Source organism: Manihot esculenta, chromosome 8 (genome assembly GCF_001659605.2).
Source record: "Manihot esculenta cultivar AM560-2 chromosome 8, M.esculenta_v8, whole genome shotgun sequence".
Lineage (NCBI taxonomy): Eukaryota > Viridiplantae > Streptophyta > Magnoliopsida > Malpighiales > Euphorbiaceae > Manihot > Manihot esculenta.
Genome location: NC_035168.2, coordinates 35,377,830 through 35,391,211, shown reverse-complemented (window position 1 = coordinate 35,391,211; position 13,382 = coordinate 35,377,830). Strand labels below are relative to the sequence as shown.

The 13,382-nt window shown below is 34.8% G+C and overlaps 1 protein-coding gene across 6 annotated transcripts; it reads left to right on the top strand.

Annotated features, from left to right (window-relative positions):
- Window positions 1–2,779: 2,779 nt before the first annotated feature.
- Window positions 2,780–8,105, top strand: LOC110620122. Of its 6 annotated transcripts, XR_006351807.1 has the most exons (9): window positions 2,782–3,243; window positions 3,342–3,408; window positions 3,512–3,551; window positions 3,821–3,953; window positions 4,273–4,344; window positions 4,650–4,730; window positions 7,317–7,378; window positions 7,460–7,627; window positions 7,944–8,105. XR_006351807.1 is itself a non-coding variant. In XM_021763708.2 (8 exons), exons 1-8 carry the CDS (start codon window positions 2,953–2,955, stop codon window positions 7,524–7,526), a joined length of 813 nt encoding a protein of 270 aa, XP_021619400.1. In that variant the 5' UTR covers window positions 2,782–2,952; the 3' UTR covers window positions 7,527–7,758. The 6 variants fall into 6 exon arrangements, 5 of the variants coding, with proteins under 5 accessions (XP_043815272.1, XP_021619402.1, XP_043815273.1 ...); XM_021763708.2 differs by lacking the exon at window positions 7,944–8,105 and having other exon boundaries at window positions 7,460–7,758; XM_043959336.1 differs by lacking the exons at window positions 4,273–4,344; window positions 7,944–8,105 and having other exon boundaries at window positions 7,460–7,758.
- The last annotated feature ends 5,277 nt before the right edge of the window (window positions 8,106–13,382 follow it).

Sequence of the window (13,382 nt, the reverse complement as noted above, 5' to 3'; positions counted from 1 at the left end):
ATATATTTAAAACAGAACATTTTCAATTACTAATTATTATATCAAAATGATTTCTAAACAAGATGATTATTGGGAACTTAATACAGAAGAGCAGGAGGCGGCCACTGAACTATAGAAGAAACGACTGTTCCACACAAGAAAAACAAAAGGAAGAGAGACTTTTCGTCTCTATTCAATCGTGTCTATTCAATCATTTTGGTAATTTTAATCATTAAATAATATAATAAATATATATAATGCTCCCGATATAAATAAATTAATTAATAATTTTTTTATAAAATTGAATAATTAATTAATAAAATAAAATAAAATATTTAATAATTTTTTTATTGAAAAAATTATTGAAGGGATAAATAAGGGTGTGAATTGAATTAATAAATTGAAATAATTTTTAAAATAAATTTTAATGTATTAACTAAATTGATCTAAAATTAATTGAAAATCAAATCAAATTATTTTTTAAAAGAATTATAGTTAATTATGAAATAAAGAAATAATCAAACAGATCACAAGGAATCAAAAATTGAAAAAAATTTAATTACAAACATGGAACTAAACTACACTTATTAAAATAATTGAATTTTCATCAATTTGATAATTAACTATAAAAATGTTGAAAATCAAATTATAAGATTTTTTTTTATCGATTTAAAAATTATATAAAAACTATGATGAGATAAGAATTATATTTTTTAGTTATTATATAACTTTAAACTAAAAATTTTATTATATTAAAAATTAAATAAATATCAGTTAATTTCAAAGCATAACACCAAATTATTAATACTAAAACCGTTTGGTCTAAATAATTAATGAGTACCTCTTAGATATCATCCAAAGTTAGGATAGAGTCTAGGGTCAGCATTCGGTCGGTTCGGTTTAAAATCGAACTGAACTGAATAAACCGAAAATCAAAATTTTAGTGTTTATGAAAATCGAACCGAACCGATTTTGGTCAGAAACCGAATCGAATCGAACCGGTCTGATTCGGTTTGATTCGGTTCGATTTGATCGGTTTCGATTTTTAATAATTTTTTTATTTTTTACACTTTATTTTTAATATTTTAAATTTTAATTAAAATATTTTAATCTTAATATAATTTAATTTCTCTATATTATTGAAAAAATATATTATTATCACTAATCGGTTCGATTCGGTTTTTTCGATTTTTTTCTGATCAAAACCGAACCAAACCGAAATAATCGAAATTTTTAAAATTAAAAACCGAACCGAACTGAAATGTATAAAAAATTAAACCAAATTTTCAAATCAATTCAGTTCGATCGATTTTTTCGATTTGAACCGAATACTGCTCACCCCTAATAGAGTATCTCAACTCGTTTTTAAGAAATGTTTGGAGAGATTTTTAAAATAAAATATCATTTAATTTATATATTATTATAATATAAAAAATAAAATAAACAATGAATTAAAATACACGGCTCTATTTATTTTATGAAAAATATTTTTAATCTATTTATTTTATGAAAAATATTTTTTAAAAATATTTAAAGTATTTTTTAACATTTGAAATACTATATTTTTTATGAAAATATTTTATATATTTTCTAATATTTAAAATACTTAAAAGATTTAATTAATAAAAAATATTTTTTAATTAAAAAAATCATTTTAAGGAGAAATAACTTTCTTCGTGTGAAGAGAGTCACTTTTCACTTAAATTTTTATTAAAATCTTTATATATAAAATTGTTAATAAATTTTATTTTTTAACTTAAAATTAAATAATAAAAAATAAATTATTTTGTTAAAAAATATTTTTCAATTTAAATTTTTATTTGTTTCATAAAACATTAATTTATTTTCTATTGTTTAATTTTAATTAAAAATAAAATTTATTAAAATATATATAAATATATTAATAAAAATATCAATATGCAAAAAGTGATTCACTCTTTTCCGGAGAGAAAGTAATTTTTTTTAAATAATTTATTTTTTTATTAAAAAATATTTTTTAAATGTCTTAAATATTAAAAAATATGAAAATTTTTCTAAATAATATTTTCTGTAAAACAAACTTCAATCCTCTATTTATTTTGGTATATAGATATTTAGAGTTAATAGATCGGTCATGTAAATTTAATTAATATTATTTTAAAAATTAAATATAATTACAATAAATTTAAAAAGATAAGATATAAAATTAAAAGTTTTGATGATAATTACAATTAGATGTACAGTTTTAGATTTTTATATTCAAGCAGATAAATAATTTCAAAAATTAGTTACAATTATCATAAAATTTATCATTTAAAATTAAAATTTTTAATTATAATAGTGATTAAAGGTAGAATTTTAAATTTTTTTATTTATTAAATTTTTAAAAAGTAAAAAATTAAAAATACATATTTTTTTCATTCCATAATTTTTATTTATTTTATTTTTTCATACATATTAAAAATTATATATTTTTAATTAATATTTCAATTATATTCATCTTAAATATATTAATTTTTATTAAATATTAAAAAATATTTTAAAATTTACTCATAAATATAATATTTAATAAGAATTTATTTTAAAAATAAAATAAAATTAATAGTATTATAATAATTAATTTATATATTATTATAATATAATAAAAAGAAAGCAAGGTAATATATTTTATGCCTTAATTTCGGATCTCAGCCTTAGCCTCGGCCCCTGGTTTGTTAAATTTAAACTGTATTGGACCCAAACCACCTGAGCTAACCCAATCGTCTAGATTCAGAGCCCACGAAGGCTCATTCTGTTCGCAGGTCGTTGATCCAATCCAACCTCTTCTGTGCAAGTTCCAACCACAGACTCGCGGTTTCCCATTTGGCGCCTTCTCTATCTGCAACTTTTGCCTGAAAGGGAGATTACAAACCCACGAAGCACGAAGCACGAAGCTCAACTGCTTCAATTCTCAAATTTCACCTTTGCAAAAGTTCTATTCCTTCTTTCACTTAAATGGCGCTAATCCAAAACCCCAAACCCACCACAATTCTCATATCCTCCGCCTCTTACTGCTCCTCCCCCGCCACTTCACTTACACTTCCATATCCACTCAGAACCAACACCAACCCGCGGTTATTTAGCACCATTCCTTCAAGCATTCACAATCTTCAGCACCCTTTACCGTTCTTCTCTAGAAGGTTGTTTCTCCCTGCAGTGTCTGGCATCTGGGATGCCTTAACTGGCGGCAACAATGCCCGTGAAGCCATTGTTGCGATTAGGCGCGGAATGGTACTCTTTAGACAGGTACAATTTGATTGATTTAGCAGCACAAATGCCCTAGCGGTAGTACTTTTCCTCATGGTTTGTTTTATTCAATTCAATGATGTTTCGTTGTTGCTAAGGGAGATGTCTTGGGGTCCTTAGCGGAATTCGATAAGGCAATAGAGTTGGATCCTCGTCAAAAGGCTTGTAGGTTTCTGAATTTTTAGTATTTTGTTACCTGTGTTTATTGCTTGTTAAGAATTTTGATTCTCAGTATAACAATGAGACTGTTTGGTGCGATTGTATATAGATCTTTGGCAAAGGGGGCTATCTCTCTACTATCTCGATAGGTGCTCATTCTTGCTTATTTTTCTCTGATGCCGAGTTATTTTTTTCCTGAGATAATTAGGGAGAGGAAAAAAAAATCATTGAATTACTCATAAGTTGGAAATTTGATTTTTGGGAAAGCTGACGCAACTAGCTGGCTGTTTGTGTTGAAGGAAAATGTGCGACGTTACTTTCTTTTCTTTTCTTTTTCTACATCTTCAATTTTTTTCTGCGACCAAATTGTTTATTTCTTTGAGCATTTTGAGTGTATTCAGTATTCCCCTATCAATAGATTTGAAGAAGGGGCAGAGCAGTTTCGATTAGATGTTGCACAAAATCCAAATGACACAGAGGAGTCGATATGGTGCTTCCTTTGTGAAGCTCAGTTGTATGGAGTTGATGAGGCAAGGAAGCGATTTCTTGAGGTATGTTGATCGAGAAATAACCGTAGATTTCATTGTAGAACCTTGCTCAATGGAAAATTTTGAATAATTTTGTCTCACCTTAGCATCTACTGATGGAAGCTTTCTTACACATGACTTCTAGTATGTATGCCAAATTCTTCATAGCTATTTTTTGAACTGGGCATACTTGTACATGCTGCAGCCTGCACATGTAAACTTGTTCCGTTTAATTTTGCCTTGGCTCTGGCTGGTTTTATACAGTGTTCATCTACTATCACGTTTACAAGAGAAGGGTTCAATGCAAATACATTCCATTCAATTGTTTGCTAGCTGAATGCAGGTTGGCAGAGATCCACGGCCTGTCATGCGGGATGCTTATAACATGTTTAAAGATAGAGGTGATCCAGAAAAGGTTGAACCAGTTATCCAACTTCAAATGTTTGTTTGTTGTATTAGTGTGAAGTTCCTAACGCCACTCCTAATGATTCTCATGTCCTTGTAGATGCTATAGCCCATCGATATTTCCCCATGGGCAATCATCTCAAGGATATTCTGTGCATTAGAAAAATCAAAATAGGCTCTGGATGAAGGAAGAAATACCAAATTTAATAAATTCCTTGTTGGTTACTTTTTAGTATACTTGATTTTCTACATCTCTGTCTGCTTGCATTTGTCCACAGAGTTGCATATGGCTGATGCAATTGATTTTTCTTCTAGCTTGTGACGGCATTTTCAAATGGCCCAGAGAATGAATATTTCTATGCTTCTTTATATGCTGGGCTATATCATGAATCCCAGGTTTGTTCTCAATTTCTAACTACTGTTTTTGTTTCTTAATTTTCTTTTGTTTTGGATCTATTTTGAGCATGATAAAAGTGTTTATGGTCTTACCATTACTTACAAACATTAATAGGCATTGAGAAGTGTTTTTGTGATTATTGAAGACACTAGGCTGTGGTTTCAATTCAGTTACAGGAACATGGAAAATTACCACTAGCTGCATTGTTTACACTGCAAATATTTATTTATGGCCATATAGCCTTTCTTTAAATTGCAGGCTAAAAGTAGAAAAATATAGTTGGGGAAACCCCCATTTTCATTGCCTATAAGGAGAAAAGGGGGTGGGGGGGTGGGGGGAGGGAGAAGAAGAGAAAATAAAATGCCCCCTTTCATGAAGTACCTTCTGCTAGTAAGGTTTTTGAAGGAAAAGGTGATAGCCCAACTAAATGCATATCATATAGAGGAGCCTTTACTGATGGTCCATCTTACAGTCCAACACTTCCGCTTCTTGGTTTTTGTTTCTCAATAAAGTTTAACGAAAAAAAAAAAAAGAAAAAGAAATGGCTACCAAATTCCTTGTAATTTTTGAAGCAAGTATCTTTCCTCTCTTACTTAAAATCATCTTTTGAATTTCATGATATCTACATTTACATCTATTATTCTACTTTTTAATAAATGTTCTTTCTCCATCTGTGCTTCATTTAATTTTTTGGGTATTTAATGAAGTCTGGAATGTGTAGTGCACCATAGGATTGATGAAATTAAAGTAGTATTTGTCAGTGGTAGAAGGACCAGTGGGAGGTGTTGACAGGAGCGGTTGTCGAAGCCGGTCAAAAATAACCTTCTTGGTTACCTACAATTTACAACTGCAGATAGTGGTGAAGGATCGAATCCACAGAGAATTGATTACCTATTTATTTTTCTCAATCAAGACCAAGAGAACTAATTGAAAACACAATGGAAAGCAAAAAGGGGGGGGGGTTTTGAGATTGATTTGTCTAACAACTATTATGAGCAATTAAAACAGCAAGTAATTAAAATAAAAGAAGAAATCAATATGAGAAAAGTCTAGTTGAAAATATGGATCCACTTTGGTTGTTTGGGTTGATCATTGAAACATGGTTATCTTGATTGATTCAATAGGTTGGTTATGGGGATGGAAGACGCTTCTCACCACCATGTCTTTCCTTATGAACAAACTGATTAGGGAACGTCCTCTAACCAATTACTAATCAACAAATTGCCAAGGAACGTCCTTGGGCCAAAGGCATCAAAACAATTGCCAATTGCATGAAGAACAAGAAAGATCCAAACCCTAGCTACTCAAACGCATGAGATGTTGCTAGATCATACAATTTCTTGGGTTTTTACACCAAGTGTTCTATGGACAGAATATTTTCAGCAATTACGGACTAACAAATATCCCAATCCAACAATCAATTAACTTTGCAATCAAGAATCAAGTGGCCAATTTGATCAAAACAACAAAGCAATCTTGGAATCAAAGCGCAATTGCATGAATATTGAATAAATCAAAAGCAAACACTTTATGTTCAGATCTCACAACCTTTTAAACAACCTTAGTTTCAACCAAACTTCAATTAGAAAGAAGGTTTCAGCCACTCATGGCTGAACCAAAACAGAAAATTAAAGAAAAGAAGAAAGAAGAACCGAAATTGAGGGGAGAAGCCCCTTGGAGTGTGGCTGCCCTTGCTTGGTTGAATTGTGTCTCTTCTTGTGTTCTTGAGGCCTTTAAATAGGTGTTGAGAGGCTGTCCAAGGTCCCTTGACAGCTCATGGGTCTTTTAGAGACTTCCTAAAGTGCCCTTGGTTGAACATGTGCCTTCTTTGTGCATGTGCTAAGGCAAAAACGTGGAGCATGTTTTGAATTGCAAGTGGGGGCTCTTTGGTCTTTTAATTACTGCCCAAGATCTTCAAGTTGCTGTCCAAGATATCCAAGAAGTCTTTTTTGGAATTCTCCTTGCTGCCCATGCACTAATAAGGAAGGTGGAGCCTCCTTTTGAATTTTGAATTTTGAATGTGCATGGCATGAAGTGGGAAACATGTGATCTTCAAGATTTGGCTTCTTGAATGAGCTGGATCTTGAAATCCAATATCTGAATATGATCTTGGAGATTTGAATTTCAAAATACTTTCCTTCTTTGGCTCTTCAATTATGGCAACTTGAGATATGGCTTCTTGAATAAGGAAAAGGCAACTTGCTGATTTGAAATTCGAATTTCAAATGGCTTTGGCTGAATGTTCTTTCCTTCTTTGCCACTTTCCTTATTTAGAACTTTCCATATTTAGCTTGACTTGATTTCAACTTGGCAGGCTTGCTCTCTTTTGCTTCAAATAAGGCAGTTTTAGGGGTATTTTCTCCAGAATGTCCTTTTACACTATTTTCTGCAAAATAATATTAAAAGCACTAAATTAAGCAGAAATCATGTAAATATTCATCAATAATATTAATATAAAATGGACTAAATTATGCTCTATCAGGTGTATATGATATGTTGTGCTAGAGGTGCATGAAAGATTGCATGCTAATATTAGATTCTGCTCAATCATTGTATGGAAATGAGATCCATTTTCACTTTTACAGAATAAACCAGATGCAGCCAAGTTTCATATAGTTGCTGCATGTAGGTCTCCTTATGGACAAAGGTGTGAATTCAGAATCTTTCCACATTTAATAGTACTTTAATCACATAACATTATAAATCTAGTATACACTTCTCATTCCAGGTCTGATGATTATATGGCGGCACTTTCCAAGGTTCACTGTCTATGTCGAAACTGGAGCTTCAACTGATATTTTTCTGCAACTTGGTAACTGCAGCTCCTGATAGTTCTGCTTATTCTGATTTTGGTGTTCTTCAGAATGTTAAGAAATCATTTTAAGGCATTACTGAGGTAAGTTGAATGGGGTAGAATGTACAATTTTATGAATAATCTTATTGCATATTTCTAGATTGCCTTACCTTTGTTGCTTTATTTTTGTAATACCAAAGAAGAAATAATAAATCTATGGTTAGTTATATCAACTATCAAGTGAACTGTACTGGCAGCTTCCATTGCAATTAATATGTATAATCTATCATCATGATCCTGGAGAAATTCTTTATTAGTACAAACTCTGCTTGTGAATTTTGTTGTCATCCATATAAATCGAAGATTGGGAAATGCTTTATTCCTAGAGATGTGGCACGGTAGTCTTTATCTGTCCCAGATGCTGCTGAGGCCCCACCTACAGATTGAAAATGAATATGATGGATTTGGAAACCCAACGTAGAAGTACTAGCTGTGGAATTTTCTTGAGAATTTGTTTTCATTTTTAGGCACTTTATTGGCCAGAATCATGACTTAGAAAAGAAAAAAAAAACCCATATTTGACAAGAGAATCGGGAGAAAAATATGTTAAAAATGAGCAATGCAGCAGCAAGAAGCACCCCAGAGTTATGATGATGGGACTAAAGGTAGCAAGTATTAGTTGCAGGAAATGCAACCATCTGATAGCTTGATTATTCCTCAGGTAAGGCAAGGGGTTGGTAAGATTTTGTTAATAAAATATCGGTTGTCCATAAGTATCTTGATTTAGAATAAAGGATCAAATTTCAGAATGTTATTTTTCTTTTCCTCTTTTAAAATCCCTATAAGGCTACTCTGATTTTTTGGATAGTCTGTCTCAGCCTTTGTGAAGTCTTTTGTGTCCAAGCTATGTGAATGAGAAACTCTAGTCCTATGGATACAGCTTTGAAGTACTATATTCGTTCCATATCTTTCCTTTTAGAGATTTTTTTTCTTCAAATTATTTGTCATTTTGAAAATTTTAAATGATAGATGTTGCGGAAAAGATGTAGTATAATTGATTCAATTCAACAGCAAAATGATAAATTATTTAACCTCAGAATATTCTATCTGATAAATCTGGTTTTCCTCTTACTCCATGATAGATCTGGTTTTATTCTTGCTCCATCATATGGGTTCATTATATGGGTCTCTCAACGTTCGGTTTCAACCTGCAAAATAAAGAAAGATGGTCAGGGGTCTACCGGGGATGCCCCCGGTGGAGACCCTCCGACGTTCAAGTCAGATTTATGAACTATGGTAGTATGGATAGATGAGAGTTACAGAGAAAAATAAAGTAAAAATAATATGGAGTCGAGGAAGAAGCAGAAAGGGAAGAAAAAGGAAAGAGAAGACTCCCTCCCTTTTTACCTGCCCCTCCTGTTCCTGCTATTGTGCTACCTGTTTATGTCACTCAGGCCCGTACGTACAGACGTATCAGACCCCCTCTTCACGCCATGCGGCCATTTAATTCTCCCAGCGCACGTGCGGGCAGGGCTGCGAAGTGATTGGACTAGCTCCTCTCCCTCACATCACATCACTGGGTTGGGCTTCTTTCTGTTGGGTCTGGGCTCGTAGGTAATCCATCCGGCCCGGCGTGTCTGGGTTGAGGCCTGAGATGCTGAGTTTGTCAGCCTAAAGGCTTGATGGGCTTTGGGCATTGTTCTCCTTTTGGGCCCGGCCTCACCCAGGGTAGAGGAAGCTCGGTGGTCATCAATTGCCCCTTTACCTCCTCGGCAGTTATTACATGAGTGGCGAGGGGGTAAATCCTTAAACTTTATTTATAACCGCGTGGCCCGAAAATTGCTCCTGTCAAAAGCGTCCTTTCCTTGCCTTTTTATTTTTTTGTCTCGTTACTTTGATGTTTGAATGTATGGCGATCTGGAGATGTGTATTTGATGATGAATGATATTTCACTTCGGCCTGTACCTCATTATTATTTTTTACTCAGACTGTCTACTGGTTTTGTCAATTTTACTTAATTGATGGACCATGCTATCTCTGTTGGGACTTTACTAGTCGAATTGACCCGGGCTAAGAGGTCAGCGTCTGGCTAAGCTTCTGACTTGTGAATTTTTCTTATTCTCATGAGGGCATTTCTATTTTTGGCTCATGACCTCGTCAATGCTGCGAGCTCGGATATATAATACCTAGAGGAATGTCTTATTTGCATGAGTGCTCCGCATTAGACGATTTTAAATCTTGTTCTTGTTACGAGCTCGGACATCTTGTCCCTCTGGATGTAACCTTCTGGCGGCCAGTACGGTTTGAGCTGTATGCTCCACTGGGATAAGGAGCTTGGCCTTTTGTCGTCTTTCTCTTCCTGGGTCATCTTTGCTAAGTGTTTGTTTACTGTGGGTTAATCTGAGCTGTGAGCACGACCCTTCGCTTTTGTTTATCCTTTTATGTGTTTCGCATTGGCGGGCCTTTTCATATAGGGAGCTTGGCTCTCTGTTGTTTTTTCTACACTTAGCTTTATTCAGCTTGATTGTTTACTTGTTGTGAGTCCGTCCGTACTGCGAGTTCGGGAGCTCGAATTTTTATTCTTTGTTTAGGCTTTTATGCCTATAGACTGTAATGCTGCTTGTGCTATGAGCTCGAGAGTTCGGGATTTCGTTTTCTTTACTTTGGTGCCCCGAGTACTTTTTTGAAGTCGGACTTAATTTCTTACTTTCTTGTCTAGCCTTACACATGCTATGTTTCAGCCTGACTGCTTGTTTGTTCAGCTTTTAACTTTTCTTTTATAGGTTTATAGCCTTGTCATCACAGACATAAGGCTCAGTAGGGAGGTATGTCTGGCCCCTCTGAGCTTTTGGGAAGATTGACCCCGGGTCGAAGAGGTTGGACTATCTGTTTTGGGTTTGACCATACTGGGATTCGATTCTTTTGTATCCAATGAGTCAAGACTTTCCACTGCCCCGTCCAATCATTTAGAATGGTTCATTTGGCCTTTTACATTGCTCCAATCCCCTTGATTTTTTATCTGAGCATTTGGTCCTTGAGTATGTCTCGGTTGTTTGGGTTTTTTGCCCCCGAGTGCTTTCCGAGCTGTCTTCCCTCGAGCGTTTTGCGAGCTCTTTGCTGCTTAGACCTTTCTCTAGGCTAGCCGAGTTGGTTTAGTGCTAGTGGTCAATTCTCAAGGTTAGTGCCTCCTATGATTGCCCCTGGTCCTTTGTTTGGTTCTCTATCTTGGTATGCATTTTGCTTAGGATTCGCCTCGCCTTAATTTGGTCTGCCTATTGGATTTACCAGTACCGAGCTCATTTTCTTGAGATCGGCATGGTGCTTTGGCGCTTTGGCGCTGTGAGCCTTGCATTGGCCTTTAGTAGGTCGCATTGCTATATAATACAGGCGTTGGAGCGCCTTAGTTTAATTTCGTTATATGCTGGCTATTTTGTGAGATCGAGGTCTTATTAGCCTGTAATCCGAGCTCTTTCGAGAGGTCGGATTCAGATTTTTTATTTCTGTTCCAGCACCCTCTTGAGGTCAGCATGGCGCTTTGGCGCTTTTGGCTGTTGTGTGAGATCAAAGTCTCTTTACCTTATGACCCGAGCTCCTTTGGGAGGTCGGAGTTTAGCTTTTCATTTATGGTCCAGTGCCCCAATCTTTTATTGTGAGGTCGGAGCTGTGTTCTTATGAGTTGTTTTTGCATGTTGTCATCGTATGCCGCTGTTTGCTGTGAGCATACAGTATTTTTTAATAAAAGGCAAAAGAATAGTTTCCTTCATCCTCTCAGCTTGGTTTTGTAGTGCTGTCGGTTATTTTCTGAGACCAATCACCTACCTCACTGAGGGCTTGCTCAAGATTCAGGCTCTTAGGCCTTAGTGTCGCTTCCAGGCTCTTTAGCCTTGCATGGTAGCCTTGCAGGGGATTCAGGCTCATTGGCCTTACTGTCGCTTCGTCATCTCAGCCGGTTTTGTGGTGCCGGGGTCATTTTCCGAGGCCAGTCACCTACCTCACTGAGGTCTTGCATAAGATTCAGGCTCTTAGGTCTTACTGTCGCTTCCAAGCTCTCTAGCCTTGCATGGGATTCAGGCTCATTGGCCTTACTGTCGTTTCGTCATCTCAGCCGGTTTTATGGTGCCGGGGGTCATTTTCTGAGGTCGGTCACCTACCTCATTGAGGTCTTGCGCAAGATTCAGGCTCTGCATGGGATTCAGGCTCATTGGCCTTACTGTCGCTTCGTCATCTCAACCGGTTTTATGGTGCCGGGGGTTATTTTTCGAGGCTGGTCACCTATCTCACTAAGGTCTTGCGCAAGATTCAGGCTCTTAGGCCTTACTGTCGCTTCCAGGCTCTCTAGCCTTGCATGGGATTCAGGCTCATTGGCCTTACTGTCGCTTCGTCATTTCAGCCGATTTTGTGGTGCTGGGGCCATTTTCCGAGGCCGGTCACCTACCTCACTGAGGTCTTGCGCAAGATTCAAGCTCTTAAGCTTTACTGTCGCTTCCAAGCTCTTTAGCCTTACATGGGATTTAGGCTCATTGGCCTTACTGTCGCTTCGTCATCTCAGCCGGTTTTGTGGTGCCGGGGGTCATTTTCTGAGGCCAGTCACCTACCTCACTGAGGTCTTGCGCAAGATTCAGGCTCTTAGGCCTTACTGTCACTTCCAGGCTCTCTAGCCTTGCATGAGATTCAGGCTCATTGGCCTTGCTGTCCCTTCGTCATCTCAGCCAGTTTTGTGGTGCCGGAGGTCATTTTCCAAAATCGGTCACCTACCTCACTGAGGTCTTCACTTAGGATTCAGAATTTTTTCTGCAAAATAAGAGCTTGCACAGAGCGTATATAACGAGAATGCTCGTTGTTAATTCAATAATATTTATCAATAAATAATATGTTGCACATGTCACTTAGTTTCATATTTCAGATGAATGTAAATATTAGCTCTAACTAACAATATTAACTCATGTAATTTAGAGGTTTAATAAATAATATTTTGTATGTGTAAATTTCTCCAAAATTTTTTAATCTATAAAATACATGATCTTTTTCTTAGAAATATCAGTGCTAACATTAATAATAAAATTGTCATGACAACACTTGAATTTTAATGTTATGTGAGCAATTATCAAGATATTTAAACTCAAAAAGTATACTTTAATTAAATTTAGCATTATTATTTACATGCAAAACATATCTTTTAATAATCTATGAAATCTTTTGTATTCAATAATAATTAATAAAAAACAATTGTCAGTAATTAAAGACAGACTTGAAATTCTAAAGCAAAATAATAAGCATATAAAACAAGAGGCAATTTTGAACAGTTGGAGTTTTTTCACCTGAGCTTTTCCGCTGATCTATTTTTCATCTGTATAGTTCGACCTCGCCTATTTGTTGTCCAGTCAGAGAGCTGTCCAATCTACCTAACCTGTTTCATTTTTTCTCGCAGATCCTTCTTTTTTATTTTATTTTATTTTTTATTTATTAATTTTCTCTCTAATTTACTAACTTGGGACCCTATAGTCGGCCTGCCTATTTAACTTTTACAACGTACGGCCGACTTCACAATTTAAACAAATATATACGTCACTTATTTTATTTATTTATTTATTTCTATAGAAAATATTAAAATTTTATACTCATAGATTAGTATTTCGATATGAAATTTCACTTCACCAAATTTCAAAGAAAAAGTTAATAGTAATAAAATTCAATAAATATTAAAATAAACTATCTGAAAGACTATCAAAATGTTTCTGAACATAATGAATTTTTCTTTTCAATTGGAGTATTGTAAACCTTCCGTTTCGTTTTTGTATAAACTTTCATATCTTTATGTGGATCTCAATGGGTGAATTTAGAAACTTTATAGATAGTA

Bases quoted from the DNA above. Each gene is read 5' to 3' on its own strand.
- LOC110620122 (XM_021763708.2), top strand. From the start codon at position 2,953: ATGGCGCTAATCCAAAACCCCAAACCCACCACAATTCTCATATCCTCC. The intron at 3,409-3,511 runs GTAGGTTTCTGA...GATTGTATATAG, and splicing joins GGATCCTCGTCAAAAGGCTT to ATCTTTGGCAAAGGGGGCTA. The intron at 4,731-7,316 runs GTTTGTTCTCAA...TCACTTTTACAG, and splicing joins GGCTATATCATGAATCCCAG to AATAAACCAGATGCAGCCAA.